This window comes from Sorex fumeus, unplaced genomic scaffold (genome assembly GCF_029834395.1).
Source record: "Sorex fumeus unplaced genomic scaffold, SorFum_2.1 ptg000075l, whole genome shotgun sequence".
NCBI lineage: Eukaryota > Metazoa > Chordata > Mammalia > Eulipotyphla > Soricidae > Sorex > Sorex fumeus.
In genome coordinates, this window is record NW_026606132.1 from 4,998,904 (window position 1) to 5,015,883 (window position 16,980).

Here is a 16,980-nt window from a genome sequence, read left to right on the forward strand (position 1 = left end):
GCCACCAAACTTGGAACTATGACGTTCTGGATGAGTGGACTGTCACAGCCAAAGCCATAATCCTCTAAAGTAACCTGCCTCTCCGGCTTTTTACTTCCTGCAGGCCTTAATCGCATATGTCGCTAAAAAGTGTGTCCAACTCACCTCACTGGTTAGAAAGGTTTAAGCCGGAGAGAAAGGGCCTGGAATAATAGTACACCAAGAGGAAGGCTTGCACGCAGCCAAGCCAGGTTTGATCCCCAGCATCCCGTAAGGTTCCCCGAGCACCACCAGGAGTAATTCCTAAGTGTAGAGCCAGGAGTAATCCCTGAGCACAGCTAGGTATTGCCCCCTGCAATAAAAAAGAGAACAGGGGCTTGAGCCTTAGTACAGTGGGTAGGGTGCTTGCTTTGTACAGGGCTGACCGGAATTAGATCCCTGGCATGAAATATTCCCGTGAGCCTCTAGCAAGAGTGGCCCCTGAGCATAGAGCCCTGAGCACTTCCCGGTGGGGTCCAAAAAAAAAAAAAAGCAAACAGCACACCTGGCACTGCAGGATATGAGCCCCAGGCAGGAAAGAGAAAAAGAAAGTCTCTTCCCTGTGAGACTTCCTGCTCACACTGTGGGAGCTGGCTGGATGGCTGACTGTTTTTCTAGGAAAATCTGTTCTGGGTCCAACCCTTCAATCTGCCAGTGGCAGAGACAAGAGCCTGAGCCTGCTGGTAACAGAACTAGTTGGCTGGGGTATCCCTGCAACAGTCAGTTGAGTGTTACTCCAGTTGAGTGGGGTAGCAATGAGCCTGACCCGGCAGCGAGCCTGGCTTCTGAACCTCCGTTCCCCATCGTCGACTGCCCCCCCCCCCACTTGGAGCATTGGAGTACAGTGTGTAGGCAGAGGGGATTTTCAGGTTGTCCCACCCCGGAACAGGACCAAAGTGCACTTCTGGCAGAATTACTTCTTTTTCCCCCAATCCCAATATTGTCTCCATCTAAGGGAATGGTGGGTTTCGGTCTGGCACCCGGTAGGTTTCCCCCGAGCCACCAGGAGTGACCCCTGAGTGCAGAGCCAGGGTTAAGCCCTGAGCATTGCCGGATGTGTGTCCTTCTCAAAAAAAATTAGGAAATAATGTGGTTTCATAAAAAGATTCCACACACCGATTTGTATTAAGTTGCCAGGGAGTGGAATTAGTCAGTTAGCAGAGGTCAAATTATTTCAGAAAAAAAAAAAAAAGCAGAACCTTGTTTATCCCTTCACCAGACCGCTTACCTGGAGACATAAGTTTTGGTCCATGTTCAGTTGAATACTACACATATAGCAATTAAAGTATGCACTAGAGGGGCTGGAGCGATAGCAAAGCGGGTAGGGCATTTGCTGGGTTTGATTCCCAGCATCCCAGATGGTCCCCTGAGCACCACCAGGAGTGATTCCTGAGTGCATGAGCCAGGAGTTACCCCTGTGCATCGCCAGATGTGACCAAAAAAAAATACACTAGATCCACAGTGTAAAGTTGTGGCAAGGTATTTCTTTGACAAAGAAGGGAACTGGCTCTATTAACTGTTGGTTCAAAGTTCTTAACTGTTGGTTTGATCCAGGTTGTCATCTGAGGGGATATACCTGGGATAGGCAAAACTTGCTGTTTGAACTCGGGCTTCACCACCCCTGAGCTGTTGTTGCAGTGATAGGAATCATGTACTTTGTGTGGCACTCACATATTTTAGTTGTGTGCCTCACTGGTTGGGGTGGGCGTGATCTCTAAGGGTTTTGTTTACATTTTCGTTTCTGGGCTAAGCCTGGTCGCTCTGCTCGGCAGCGCCCTCTGGTGGTGCTTGGAGGACCAGATTCAATAACAGGAACCTCACCAGGCATGCAAGGTCAGCACCTTACCTCCTGCGCTCTCTCCAGGCCCATGATGTTTTCCCAAAAATGGTTAATAATGTGCAGTGTGTATGGATACTAGTTCTCTATAGTGATTTGAAAGTATGAAATCATTTAATAATTTGTTGGTTGGGGCATTTGGGGGCCACACCCTGCAGTGCTCAGCACTTACTCCTGACTCTGCACTCTAGGGTTACTCCTGGCGGGACTCAGGGGACCCCTTGGGGTGCCAGAGATTGAACCTGGGTTGGTTGTGTCCAAGGCAAGTGCTCTACCTGCAGTACTGTTGCTCCAGCCCTACTTTAATAAGTGTCTTGAAAATGAATAGAACTGGGTTTGTTGTGACTGTTCCCTCAACTGGCAACAACAAAACCCACCTGTGTCTTTCTGCACAAGTGTCTTGTGTTGAACCTAGTTTAGATCCTCTGGAATAGACTGGCTTATAATCTGCTTTTATCCACTTCTGGCCACAAGGGGGCACTCTTGTACCATCTTTTGAAACTTTGTTTCCTGGATCTTGTTTATAACTTACCTAAAAAGTTCACCTCTGCCAATCCCTTCTTTATTTATGGCCTGGAAGTCAATTATTTTTTTAATGGTACCTCCAATGTAGCTCAGCAGCAGAGCTCTTCCCTTGCGTTTGAGGTCTTGGGTTTGATCTCCAATGCTGCAAAAATTAATATATTAATAATTAATATAATTTATATAATATATTAATTATATAAATATATTGGGTGGGAGACCATGAGCCCGTATCCCAAAATCTCCTGTGTTGCTATTTGCCTTAACAACCATTGCAGATTGCAAGCAGGCAGTATATATAATCAAGAAAGAAGATTAGCTGAGCATGAGGTCAAAGTATTTGATTATTTGCTAATTTGATTTTTTTCATTTACAAATTTTAAAGGAAGTGGGAGAGTTCTACATTTATAATGGAGAGATGTGGCCTTCCCCACTCTGTTTTCCAAATGACCACACAGTATCACTAGGGGCCAGAGGAATAGCCAAAACTGCTGAAAGTACACTATAGATCAAGTATGATTGCCACTCAGTGCCTCTTTTGCAAACCACAACACCCAAAAGGAGAGAGAGAACAAAAGGGAATGCCCTGCCACAGAGACAGGGTGGGATGGGGGGGTGGGGGGTGGGGGGTGGGAGGGATATTGGGACCCGTGGTGGTGGAAAATAGGCACTGGTGGAGGGATGGGTACTTGATCATTGTATAACTGAAACCCAAGCACAAAAATTTGTAAGTCTACAACTATACCTCATGGTGTTTCACTAATAAAAATTAAAAACAAGATTGCCAAAAAAAAAAAAAAAACAGAGCCTGGCACTCAGGCTTTGTATGTAGGAAGCCCTGATTTGACTCCCACCACCGCATGGTCTGTGGAGCACTGCTGGGGAGTAGCCCCCGGTGCTTCAGGGTGGTGTAACAAAGCAAAGAAACTACAACCCCTCCAAAACATGTGGCATCACTAATAGGAATTTCTGGGATTACATCCACTTGAGATGTGCCGTGTCACACTTTCTAAGTATCCTAGAGTAACAGAAAAGCCAGTGTGGGAGCTAAGGATGCTTCCCTGAAGACCTTACTTCCTGTTTGTAGTGATTATGTGTAGAGAGAACCAACAAGAGTAGGCCCAGGGTAAGCAAGTTCTCAATGTGGTAAAAACATCAGGGCTTCTTCAATTTTTTTTCCACTCATGACCCCTTTGAAACCACAAATTTTTTTTAAATGTAACTCAAGGTGTATGAAATAGATACTCAAATCAAATACTGGTATTAAATGATAAGTTTACGGGGCCAAAGTGATAGTACAATGGGTAGGACATTTGTCTTGCACATGGTTCGATCCCCGGCATCCATACAGCTCTGGAGCACCACCAGGAGTAATTCCTGAGTGCAGAGCCAGGTGTGACCTGAAAAGGAAAAAAAAAAAAGGAATAAATGGTAAGTTTATTTGAAGCAACTTTTTTCTGGATTTTTTTGCCACCCTCACATTTTCCTCCTGGCCCATGATTTGGTTTTGTTTTGTTTTCTTTTCTTTTGTTTTGCGGTCACATTCAGCCTGTCACATTCATCCGTGCTTAGGGATTAACTCCTGGTGGTGCTCAGGGGACCTTTGCCATGGCAGGTATTCGTCCCGGGTCAGCTGAGAGCAAGGCAGAGACGTTAGAGTTGTGCAGTCTCTCTGACCTGTGGCCCTTGGTTTAAGATGCCAGGTTAGAGACGAGGCAACTAAGTGGGCTGAGTGCATGTTTAGCATCTAAGAGCCCTCCTTGTATATCCAGCATCTCAAGATTCCCCCCTTCCCCACTGGGAGATATCATTGAACCCCAAACTGGGAGTACTAGCTTATGTGCACCATTGCGTGGAGCCAAAACTCCACCCCCAATGCTCCCCAAAAGGAGACGCTGCCAGGTGCTAGAGATAAAACTCTGGGCTGAGCTCCAGCAAAGCATGCTATGAGCGCGGACAAAGTATAACGTGTACAGACTGGCACCACAGGGTTCCCTAAGCACCCCTCGGAACACACTTCCCCAAGCACAGAGCTGGGTGTGGCCCAAAAACCAAATCACAAAGAGACATAGCCGGAGGAAGTACCTGGAAAGCCCTGGGGTGGTGTACTATTGAAGGTGGCATGCTAATGGGGAAGCCCACTTTGAGCACTGTGGAATGTGAGAAGAGAAGAGCAGTTTATATAGACTAGCATTTCAACTCTACATGAAGATGTAACCGAGAATTTTACTGTTTCCTCTATAAGCCCGAGAGTTGCTGTTTTTGAAGTTAACCACAAACTTGGATCTGCATTTCCTTGGAATGAGGAATTTCCTTGTAGTTGAACATTTCTGACAACTACCATCCTAAAGCAGAGGTCTTTTTGACCTGATAGTGCTTTCCTACCTTCTCAGCAAAAATAGACCTATCTGTGATGCCGAGATTGTTTCGAAATGGGGACAAGTTAAGCCCACAATGGGGTATGGGGGGCCAGACCCAGTGAAGCTCAGGGATGACTCCTGCTTCTGCAACAGGATTCACTCCTGGCGGTGCTTGGGGAGACCATAGGGGATGCCAGAGATGGAACCTGGGTAGGCAGCGTCCAAGGCAGCCCTATGCCCGTCCTGTTAGCCTCCTTCCCTAATAACCGAAGTACATTCTCTTCAACAACGCATCGTGAGATTTGCCTCTCTCATCATTGTAGGCTGTATTGTAAGAATCATAGTGGCAATGATGAGAGAGATGAAGAAGACGAGGAACGAGAGAGTAAAAGCCGGGGGAAAGCAGAAATCGATCAGCAGCAACTAACTCAGCAGCAACTTAATGGAAACTAGGTATGGAAGTTCGTTCTATCGGCTCTGTTGGCAGGATCCAAGTGCACATTTAAGTGATGCTGTGCAGTATGATTTTTTTAAAAAAAAAAGTTTGGTTAAGCATGTTACTGGAATGCAGAGTATTGTGTGGGCTTACATAGTAATTTTTAACTAGCTCATTTTGTAACAGTGAAAAACAAAGCTACCTACTTTATCGAGAAATTAGTCATAATATCAAGCCAGTAAGATCTCTTGCTCCTCAATAACATTATATTTATTGTGTTCTCATTAAGCATCATGTTTTACATTTTTTTATCATCTTTTAAACAGGTTCATGGGACAGAGTTAGAAAACTGGGAATGAATAAGACATCCATAACTACTATTCTTTTTTTTTCCACTGTTTTCTAAAAATCAAAAAAGGGTTTGTAACTTTTTACGCCCAGCTCTTAGATCCTTCATTGAACTGCCTAAAACCGTCTCCTTTGTTTCATGAGCCTTTCACTAGGTGGCAGAGTGTGACATGTTGATATTACATAGCTGTAGTTTGCAGTTTCTGGGAAGCAATTGAAACACTATTAATCCTGTGTATAGTGTCAGCCATTCCAGCAGACATTGAAGTGGAGTAAGCTGTTTCGGGACTGAACAGAGTTTTACCGTTTAGCGTGTCTAAGTGTGTTTAGCCGATTCGTCCTCAAAGGAGCGCACAGGCAAATTTCACGTTGCCGTGCAAGCCGGCCTCGTGGCTACGCATGGGGAGAGATGATGTCCTTGTGTGTTTTTTTTTTCCTTCACACACTCAAGTCAAGGAGGCTAGAAATGAAGAGAACCTTCTTTTTTCCCCTTCCTTGGTCTTGACAGCCTGGGCTTTAAAAAAATAAATAAATAAAAACAAAAAAATAAACAATAAAAAAAACCTCTTCCAAGAAGCTTGCTAAAGCTTTTCATTTGGTTCCTGTTAAAAGTTGTTCTCACTGAGCACCATGGGACTGCACAACTGGTGACTGATGAGAAGCTAAGAGCGCCAGTCCTCGCGCCATAACTCATAACGATACACCTCTTTTCCTGTCATACAAAGAGCTTCGTGCAAAAAAAAAGATCCAGTCCTTCCAAGCTAAACTCCCGCGCGGCCACCGCGGTGAAGCCTTTCGAGGCTGGAAAGGGTTCCTACTCGCTAAGAACTTCAACCGTCCACATCTGAAACCTGCTCCTCCCAAGTGCCGCACGGCACGGAACATTTCATCCATTGGCCCGGAGTGCACCAGGGGGGTCTCTTGTGATGTAGACGTTCCAACCAGTCTTTGCATAAAACAGTATTTCCTTTTGATTTTGTGACCACTATTTTAGAACCGTTCCTACTTGTGATTTTTTTTTTTCCTTCATGGCTTGGCTTCTCTATTCAACAGGCTTTCATGCCGTCCTTCCCTCCCGTCAGTAGGGCGCGCTGCTGCACTACCGCTCCAACAGAATTGCGTCTCAAAGCCTCAGAATTCAGCTTTTTCAGAAAGGATCTCTGAACGCTGGTGTTTCCAGCCAGCGGTCTTCCACTTCACCTGCTGAAGCACATTTTTCTGTTTCTTTCCTGGCAAAACCAAAAACAAAGCTTGAGTTGGTGGTCCGCCTAATACTACCATAGCACCTCAATATCAAGGATAGGGGATCGCGGTTTCTGAGTTACTCGTTAACCTATTGCATTGCAGCAAATTAGCAAACGAGGAAAATCGTGGTAACTTGACTGTACATCCAGAGAATTCTGTGGCTGATGGAAAAGCATTTTTTAAAAAAAAAAAACGTAACAGGTGGAAAATTACACTGTGCTTAATGACTGATTTTTTTTTTAAACTGCTAGTCCCTTAAAGTCACATTTGTCCAGTGTGCATTCACACATTTACTTAAGGGATGTGATTATTGCTTTCTTTTAACCATCTTGGACTGTTTTTAGAAGGAAACTAGTGTTCGTAGTTGGTTGCCCTGTGTGTTTCTTCCTTTTGCTCTATGTCTGCCATTGGTGTGTATTTGTGTGTGTTTGTGTGTGTGATGGATTTTTCAAAATTCACCATGACTTGAAGTGCATCGACAGATCTAGATGTTTGTTTACCAAGCTCTGTGACTTTTCCCAAAGGATCTGTATTTTACTTCCTTCCAACACCTTGAAACCAGTTATTTTAACTCTTTGAATCACTGTGTCTTCATCATTTTTACATTGTGTGCCATAAGACTTACCCATGGAACAAGAGAGCACCTTCCTTTTTTGACAACTACTGTAATGACATTTTCCGGGAAAATAGAAGGTGCAGGGGTAGTAATGGCCAGTCAGTAAGCATGTCGAGGAATTCAAGTACTCGCTGTTTCAGAACTTCACATGTAATCAACTGTATACTTTTTTCTTATATGGGTTTCTGCAACCTTTTCTCTGCCACTAGCCACCAGAATAGCACTTTACCTTTTGGTTGGCTAGGTAAGTGGCTGGCTACCTATTTTTCTCACTGTGGTGTGATTGACTGAACAGTTGTTCATTTACAAAAGGATGTATAAATCAAAATCCCATGCAAAAATCACCTTTAGTTGTACACTTACAAGATTTTGATTGTCTTTCCATGTTTTCATCATAATGCTGAGTAAAAGTGCCTTACAATGTAAAAATTGTACAGTACTTCTGTTCCCAAGTAGCATTGTCATCTTCCAGGTAGTAATTACATTGTGGTATGAATATTTAGAAAAATGGACCTCAGCAGTGTATTTACTGTTCATCTCTTCAGTCCTTAACTGTAGTTGTAATAAGCATGACATTATTTGATAAGTATATAACATTTACATCATTTCAAAAAAAAATACTCCCATCACTGTCTTTTACACATATTTTAGCTTGAAATTTTGATGTCTTTTTTTTTCTTCCCTTCTTTTTCCTCCCCCCTCTTTTTCCTCTCCATTTTTGTTTTGGTTTGTTTTGTTATTGATATTAAACAGTGTAATCTTTGCAAGCGTATATTGAAGATTATTCTGGAGCATTTATTGCCTTACCAGAAATGTTAGTAAGAAATGTTCTTTAGAGTAGAAAGATAGACTTGAGTTTCTATGCTTTAATAAGAGCTCTTTGTTCCTGGGGTTAGGGGTAGGGGGTGGGAGGGACATTTTACTTTCATCTCAATCTATTCAAAACCCACAACTGAAATAATTTTGTTTCCAATATCAGCAATTTTAGAATTTCATTTAGTACTTGCTCAGGAGTACATGCTACTCAAGATATTAAAGAGAATAACAAGCTATGTAGATCTACTGTTGAATCAGAATCTATGTACTTGAACCAATGTGTGAATCTTAAGTATCTCAAAGCAAACGAAAAGTGTTTTAGAATGTTGTTGCTTTCTTACAAAGCACTAAAGTTAGACCAACGTATACCATTTTGTTCTAACAGACATTTAGGTTAATTGTAAAGCTAAGGAATGCATTATGGGTCAAAAAATTCAAACATTCCTCTCTTGTTATGTATATTTTGTTCCTGTTGGCTTTGTTTTCAAAATTGTAGTTTGTAGTATTAGTTTCTTTTATTGGTATTCCTGCATATACTATTCATTCAATAAATGAGTCATGACTTTCATGCTTGTGTGTACATCTCTTTTATGACGTCTCAAAGACCTCTGTTACAATGGTGGTAGAATATTGTTTCTTTGCCTCTTGCTTCCTTTCAAGGTGAAATGCCCAGTTAGTTGACGGCTTGGTTTTCTTTAGCCAATTAAAGCTTGCTAAAAAGTGTTTTAATTACAAAGGGGGAGGGATAAGGGCCAGAGATATAGTACAGGGATTAAGGCATTTCCCTTGCACATCCCACCCCCCACCAAAATGGGGTGCTGGAGGGAGAGCTCAGTGAGCTGGAGCGCATACTTTGGGTTCTATCCTCAGCATCACTTATAATACCCTGAGAACCACTTGGAGTGATTCCCGCCTCCACCCCCCAAGGACCAAGCCAGAAGTAGACCCTAAACACTTACAGGTATGGTTCCTAAACAATACAAGTTAACAAGTGTTAAATGAAATAATTCTAAAGCATAATAAACCGAACCACTCCATCTTTCAAAATGCTCTCCCCACAACCCTGTGTCAGGGTTCAAATCCAGGTCCTCACACATTTGAGGTGTGTATTACTATTGAACCACATTACAATACCCAGTACTTTTTTAAGGGGGCTGTGGGAACACATCCTGCAGTGCTCAGGGTCTATTCCTGACTGTGCTCTGGGGACCCTGTGTGGTGCCAGGGATTCGAATCAGCACTAAAGGTGACAGAAATCCCCAGGTTTTCCCTTTGCCAGGGCCCCTTTGCTTGTGAGAAGAGGCGCCCTCTTAAAATCCCATCACCATAAGATTACAGTTTCCAAGGTTCTTTTCTGGAACCAAAAGCTGCTACAAATCCAAAATTTCCCTCCAGACCTGGGCAACCACCATTTCTAAGCAACCATGTTCTCAGGTCTGTTCAGAGACAGTCAGTGATGGTGATGTTATGTCCTGGACCAATCCAGGAGGTAACAAAATTCTGCAATACCACTGGCAGTCGAAACCAGACTGAAAGGGCCAGAGAGGGTGCTTACCTTGCACGTGGCTGACCCAGGTTCGATCCTCCAGGCCCACGAGAAGGGATCCCTGAGCATTGCCAGGTGTGACCCCAAAACTAAACAAAGAAATGACTGACAGAATTCCTTTTTGAGGTGATGAGATTGCAATAGTGATTTATTCAGTGTTGGGATGTGGTGAAGGAAGGAGTGATAATAATTTACAGATAATAAATGGGAAGGAACAGAGTGATTGTATGTTGGGTAAGGCCTTGCACATGGCTGACCCAGGTTTGATTCCCAGTATACCATATGGTTCCCTGAGCACCACCAATAGTAATTCTGGGGGCTGGAGCAATAGCACAGCAGGTAGGGCATTTGCCTTGCATGTGGCCGACTGGGTTCAATTCCCAGCATCCCATATGGTCCCCTGAGCACCACCAGGAGTGATTCCTGTGCATTGCTGGGTGTGGCCCAAAAAGCCAAAAAAGTAATTCTGAGTGCAGAGCCTGGAGTAATTTCTGAGCATTGCTCTCGGAGAGCCCACAAGCTACCGAGAATATCTCGCCGGCACGGCAAAGCCTGGCAAGCTACCCGTGACGTATTCCATATGCCAAACACAGTAATAAGTCTCACAATGTTACTGTGCCCGCTCGAGCAAATTGATGAACAATGGGAGGACAGTGCTGGGTGTGGCCCGAAAACAATACAACAATATATACTTCTAAAAATAAAGCAATAAATATGACGAGGGAGCTAGTATGGGGCTTGGGCTGACCTGGGTTCAATCCCTGACCAAGCATAAGGTCCCCTGAGCACACTTGGGTTTGGCCCCCTAACCCAAAATAGTAATGATAGAGTAAAGTAAAGTAAAGGCCCTCCCGTTGATCATCGATTTGCTCGAGCGGGCCCAGTAACGTCTCCATTGGAGACTTTGTTGTTACTGTGTCTGGCATATCGAATACTCTCGGTAGCTTGCCGGGCTCTCCGAGAGGGGCGGAGGAATCGAACTCGGGTCGGCCATGTTGGCTGCGATGCAAGGCAGACGCCCTACCCGCTGTGCTATCGCTCTGGTTATTATAGAAAATTTAAGTATTGTGAGGATTACTGGGGTAGTGGTGGAGGGAAGTGAATACTGGGGGAGGGTGTGGTTTGGGATTGTACTGTGCATGAAACCCAATCAGAAATAGTATTGTAAATCAGGGTGCCTAAAATAAATTTTATTTTATGATGGGAGGCAATAAAGTTACCACTATGCCAAAGGAAGAAAAATATTTTAAAAAGTAAAAATATGGGGCTGGAGCGATAGCACAGCAGGTAAGGCATTTGCCGACCCAGGTTCAATTCCCAGCATCCCATATGGTCCCCCAAGCACCGCCAGGAGTAATTCCTGAGTGCACGAGCCAGGAGTAACCCCTGTGCATCACTGGGTTTGACCCAAAAAGAAAAAAAAAAGTAAAAACATGGGCCAGTGTGATAGTATAGTGCCTTGCACATGACCAACCCAGGTTTGACCACACTCCTTGTGGTCCCCTATGCCCAACCAGGAGTGATTCCTGAGCCAAGCCAGGAGTAAACCCTGACCACTGCTGGGTGTGGCCCCAAAACCAAAATAATTTTTTAAATATTCAGAGTTGTACGACTAAAATGTGAAAAGAGCTCCCCAGCTGCCAACCTTGCTCCATAAACCCATTTTTTTGGAATTTGGTGTGTGTACAAATACAGAAGGTGTACATTTTTTCATAGATCATTGGATCATGTTCGACTCACACTTCTATCTCCTCTTTTTCTCTTGCACAACAAAATGTCAGAAGAAGATTTGTTCATTTTCTGGTTAGCAGCTCGAGTATTGTGTTGTGTGGATGAACTGCCAGTGTTCAGTCCATTCGCTCAGGCTAAATTGCCCTAAGTGGAACTTCTAAGTAAAAGGTTGATGCATTTAAGGTTCCGGTAAAAAAAAAAAATGCCCTCTAAAAATACAGCAAATTGAAAGTCCATCTGCCGGGATTATTAAATTGCTCTGTTCCACTCCATAAGAGTGTTTTTTAATGAAAAGAACCTTTTAAAAACACTTCTTTTACCAGATGAGCTCTTCCTAAGAATCTCCGAGGGCCAGAACAAACACATCATACACGCTTTGTAGAAAATATCGTGTGGGGTTTTGATTTGGTTGTCAAGCTCATATAGATTAGATTGTATCTCAAAATGGAATATAAATTACCTTGGGGAAACTTGACACATTCATTTGCAAAAAGCTAAATCAAAAGTTTTTTTTAATTAATTGTTGAATCATTTCCCTTCTTCCTGCTTTCTGAAAAGTAACACATTCTCATAACTACGTTCTTCCCTCCCGATGAATCTGTTTTTCTGACACTACAGGAATGGGTGAGTTGGGTTAGCATGTAAAGGCGTTGTGTGCTGTTTATTGAAATGTTTTTTTTTCTTTTTGGTTTTGGGGTCGCACCCAGTGATACTCAGGGCTTCCTCCTAGCTCTGCATTCAGCAATCACTTCTGGCGGGTTTGGGGAATCATTTGTGGTGCTGTGGATCGAACCTGGGTCAGCCATGTGCAAGGCAGGTGCTTATACATTGTACTATGTCCTCGGCTCTCTATTGAAAATTCTTATGTTGTTTACCTGCTCCGCAATGTTTGTTACTCCCCAGATCGTGATTGTGGCAAACCAGTGGCCAGTTGTGCAAAACCCAGATAAAAACATTTGTGCATTCACTTTTCAACTAATATGTTTTGCCCTTTTAAAGGGAATCCTAAAAAAAAATTGAAAAATGGGCTGGAGCAATAGCACAGCAGTTAGGGTGTTGGCCTTACACATGGCCAACCTGGGTTCGATTGCCAGCATCCTATATGGTCCCCCGAGCACCGCCAGGAGTAATTCCTGAGTGCAGAGCCAGGAGTAACCCCTGTGCATCGCCAGGTGTGACCCAAAAAAGCAAAAAAAAAAGGGGGGGGAATCCTGGGGCGGGAGTGATAGCACAGCGCAGAGGGAGTGTGCCTTGCATGCAACCGAACCAGGTTCGATCGCCGGCACCCCATTTGGTCCCCCAGGCACCACCAGGAGTAATTCCTGAGCATCAACCCTGAGCATCGCAGGATGTAACCCACCCAACAAAAATATTTTTAAAAATTTTAATAAAAAAATAAAGGTAATCGCCAAAAATACTCATCACTTACCACCAGAAATGCAAATCAGAAAAATGAGTTATCACCTCATACCCATTAGACTGGCACACATCACTGAGGTTAGAAATAGCCAGTGTTGATATGGATGTACAAAAAGTGGACCTTCATTCACTGTTTGTGAGAATGTTGACCGGTACAACCTCTTTGGAAAACAATATGGGCTTCTCAAAAATGTAGGATATGAGCTAAATATAATCCAGCAACCTTTAAACACTATTCAGAAAAGACACTTGCACTCCCATGTTCATTGCAGCACCAGTCACAGTAACTAAAATCTGGAAACAACTCAAGTGCCCAAGAAAAGGTGTCTGGATAAAAAAAAACTATGGGGCAGCACGTATGCTGCCAGAGCACATGTGTTGCTGCCATGTGCATGTGGTGTGTCTCTACCCTCTTGAGATGTGGACTTTCATACCTTCATACTTTAATGCTGGGATGTGTACTAGGGCTCTCTCTCTACTCCGTAGAAGCCCATGTTCTCTCTTGAATGTATTGCTCTCTCTTGTCTCGCTCTCTCCCACCATCCCAACTCCTCCCTCAGAACTTCCAGATAAAACCTTTTTTTTATTTTTGCTCTTTGGGTCACACCTGGCAACGCACAGGGGTTACTCTTGGCTCTGCACTCAGGAATTACTCCTGGCGGTGCTCAGAGGACCATATGGGATGCTGGGAATCGAACCCGGGTTAGCCGCATGCAAGTCAAACACCCTACCCACTGTGCTATTGCTCCGGCCCCCTGTGTTTACTTTTTAAAAAATAAAAATGAAAGGATTGAGAACTTTAAAAAATAAAATATAAATAAAGGGAATCCCAGAGTCAGAGTGATAGTACAGCCTTGCATTGGGCCGACCTGGTACAATCCCTGGCACCACATATGGTCCTCAGAACCTGCCAGGAGTGATCTCTGAGTGTCGAACCAGAAGTAAGCCCTGAGCACCACTGGGTGTGACCTCCCCTGAAAAAAGGGAGGAATTGTAGGAAAAAAAAAAACAGAAAAATGGGTTTAGTGTGCATATCGTTATGATTTTAGCTCCTTTGGTAGAAAAAGATGTATTTTTTTTATTTAGCAATTTCAAGCAGCAGGGCTGGAGAGATGGCTCAAAGGGCTGGAGCACATGATTGTCTATGTTGGAGCCCTGAGTTCGATCCCCAGCATGACATGGTCCCTGAGCACTGAGTCTGAAATAGCCACTGAGAAACTCCAGATGTGGCCCAGAAACCACAAATAAATAAAGGAATTTCGGGTTGGAGGGATAGTACAGTGGGGAGGGCACTTGCCCTGCACACAGCTGACCTGATTTCTATTCCTGGCATCCTATACGGTCCCTCAAGCACTTCCAGAAGTGTTCCTTGAGCTCAGAACGAGGAGTAAGCCCTGAGCACTGCTGGATGTGGCCCAAAGAACAAGAAAAAAGAATTTCCAGCAGGTCACCTGCATGTCTGAAAATACATTTTTGTTTGTTTTGTTTTTGGGGTCACACCCAGAGATGCACCAGGGTTACTCCTGGCTCTGCACTCAGGAATTACCCCTGGCGGTGCTCAGGGGATCGTATGGGATGCTGGGAATCGAGCCCCAGTTGGCCGCGTGCAAGGCTAACACCCTACCTGATGGGCTATAGCTCCATCCCCCTGAAAATAAATGGTTGATAAAATTAATAGAAAAACTCAACACTGACCCCCATTGTGAGTGTCTAAAGAAAGAATCCCGCATGAAAGTTAATGTTTTCTAATTTTCAAAATCGCCTCTTGTACTGATTTTCTTTCATTTTTTTTTCTGGGGGAGTGAGGGGCCACATCAGCAATGCTCCGGGGTTACTCCTGGCTTCTGCATGCAGAAATTACTTCTGGTGGCGCTTGGGGACCCTCTGGGGTGCTGGGGCTCGAACCGAGGTTAGCTGCTTGTAAGGCAAATGCCCTACCCGCTGAACTATTGCTTCAGCCCCAATACTTTCTAACATTAGCCCAAAACATTTTTTTAAAAAAATTCCAGTGTGATATCTAATTCATGAGGATGATTTTTAATGTTTTCCTGATAAGCCAGTCTTTGATCATGTCTTTTTTTCTCCTTTACCATGTCTATGAAATAAATCTGGTGATGGGCAAAAGACGAAGGACTGTTTGAGCTTTTCCCAAACACGACTGTTATTTTCATTTCAGGGGTTAGCCAGGCAGCTTAACACAAGGCTTATTTTCCAGAGTTCTTGATCCTTAAGCCCAATAGGCTTATGTGCTATATTTAGTATTGATTTCTTTTTACCAGGAAGCAATCATTCTTTGGACCCTGGTCTCATATGTTCTTGGTTAGAGAGCGAGTGCAAAAGATAAGCAATTTCTGTACATTGGCAGATCAGAGCTGGACTTTTGGCATTAGCCGCAATTGCAACTAACTCTCTTTGCAGTCCTCCTCCTTCATGTACCCAGACAGCTTCTTAAACTGCTCCAGTTTGCTGGGAAGACAGCTCAGGGCACTGGGTTAAAGGAAGCGTGCTGCTTAGGGGAAAGGCTTGACAGATTTCCTTCCACCCTTGGGAAGTGGTGGGGTAGAAGAGAGGAGATCTAAGCGGCCTCTGCTCTGGCCTTTGAAGTATTTAATTACAGGGCTCAGTCCATTCCGTGAAAGGTGAAATGCCACCAACTGTAGACAGGAAAATTGACACAGAACTTGGAACCGTTTCATCTTTATTCTTTTTCTCCTTTGATACCGTCCTAGTAATTCTCTGCTCTTCGTTTTCAAGATCTGTGCCATTTTTTTCAAGACGGTCACTTTTTTTTTTCTTTTTGGGTCACACCCGGCGATGCACAGGGGTTACTCCTGGCTCATGCACTCAGGAATTACTTCTGGCGGTGCTCGGGCGACCATATGAGATACTGGGAATCAAAGCCGGGTCAGCTGAGTGCAAGCAAACGCCCTACCCGCTGTGCTATTGCTCCAGCCCCAAGACTGTCATTTTTTTGGTGGCGGGCGGGATACCTGGCAATGTTTGGGTGCCACTCCTGGCAGTGATCAGGGGACCATATGCAGTGCCAGGAATCAAAGAGGGGGAGACAGGCACATGTGAGAGTTCTCTCCTTCCCTCTCTTCCCTTCCTCCCTTCCTTTCTCCTCCCCCTTTTCTCTGTTTTGCCTTGTCTTTCTTTTGGGGGGAGTTCTTTGGCTTTTTGGGTCGCACCCAGCAATGCTCAGGGGTTACTCCTGGCTCTGCACTCAGGAATTACTCCTGGCGGTGCTTGCAGGACTGTATGGGATGCTGGGAATCGAATCTGGGTTGGCCTCGTGCAAGGAAAACGCCTACCCCGCTGTACTATCACTCCAGCCCTGCTTTCTGTTTCTTTCTCTTTTCTTTTTCTCCTTTCTTTCTCTCTTTCTTTTGAGGGCTCTACACCCAGAAATGCTCAGGGGCTACTTCCCGCTCTGTGCTGGGGATAGCTCCAGCATCGTCAGGGCTGAAACTCCCACCTACAAATCATGCCCTCCTGCTCAGCCACCTCTCCACCCCAAGACCATCCATGTTTTTGTTTATACTTTTGGTATTCCTTTTTTGTTTTCTTTTTGTGTCACACCCGACGATGCACAGAGGTTACTCCTGGCTCTGCACTCAGGAATTACTCCTGGCGGTGCTCAGGGGACCATATGGGATGCTGGGGATCGAACCCTCGTTGGCAAATGCCCTACTGCTGTACTATGGCTCCAGCCCCTTGGTTTTCCTTTGTTGTTGGGCCAGACCCAGCGGTGTTTAGGGGCTACTCCCAGTCTTGTGCTCAGGGGATAGAACCCAGGGATGGAACCTGGGTCTCTTGCATGCAAAGGGTACTCTTGGAGTCATCTCCAAACCACTTCTTTTCTGATTCCTCTCCCTATTCCTTCTGTGAGTCTTCCACCGTGTTCTTTCTTGCCATACTGAACTGTTCTCACTAGGATACCACCAGGTGTGGTCCACAACCAAAATATGTCATTTTTCTCTCTCCTCTCTATCCTAATTGCTGATGAACTTGTTTGAATTTTACTGGTTTTTCTTTTGGAAACTTTTACCCACTTTCCTAACTTCCAGTTCATTCAGACTTGTTTCC

At 44.4% G+C, this 16,980-nt stretch overlaps 1 protein-coding gene across 2 annotated transcripts in view; it reads left to right on the forward strand.

Annotated features, from left to right (window-relative positions):
• PHF6 (PHD finger protein 6) overlaps positions 1 to 8,735 on the forward strand; it is a 54,074-nt gene extending 45,339 nt beyond the window's left edge. Inside the window, exons 9-10 of one of the 2 annotated variants that reach the window (XM_056130179.1) lie at positions 5,061 to 5,190; positions 6,134 to 8,735. In XM_056130179.1, the coding sequence (XP_055986154.1) occupies positions 5,061 to 5,190 (130 nt within the window). In that variant the 3' untranslated portion in view covers positions 6,134 to 8,735. Of the gene's footprint in view, positions 1 to 5,060; positions 5,191 to 5,499; positions 5,803 to 6,133 lie in introns of those variants that run through there. The other variant, XM_056130178.1, reaches the window with a different exon arrangement.
• The last annotated feature ends 8,245 nt before the right edge of the window (positions 8,736 to 16,980 follow it).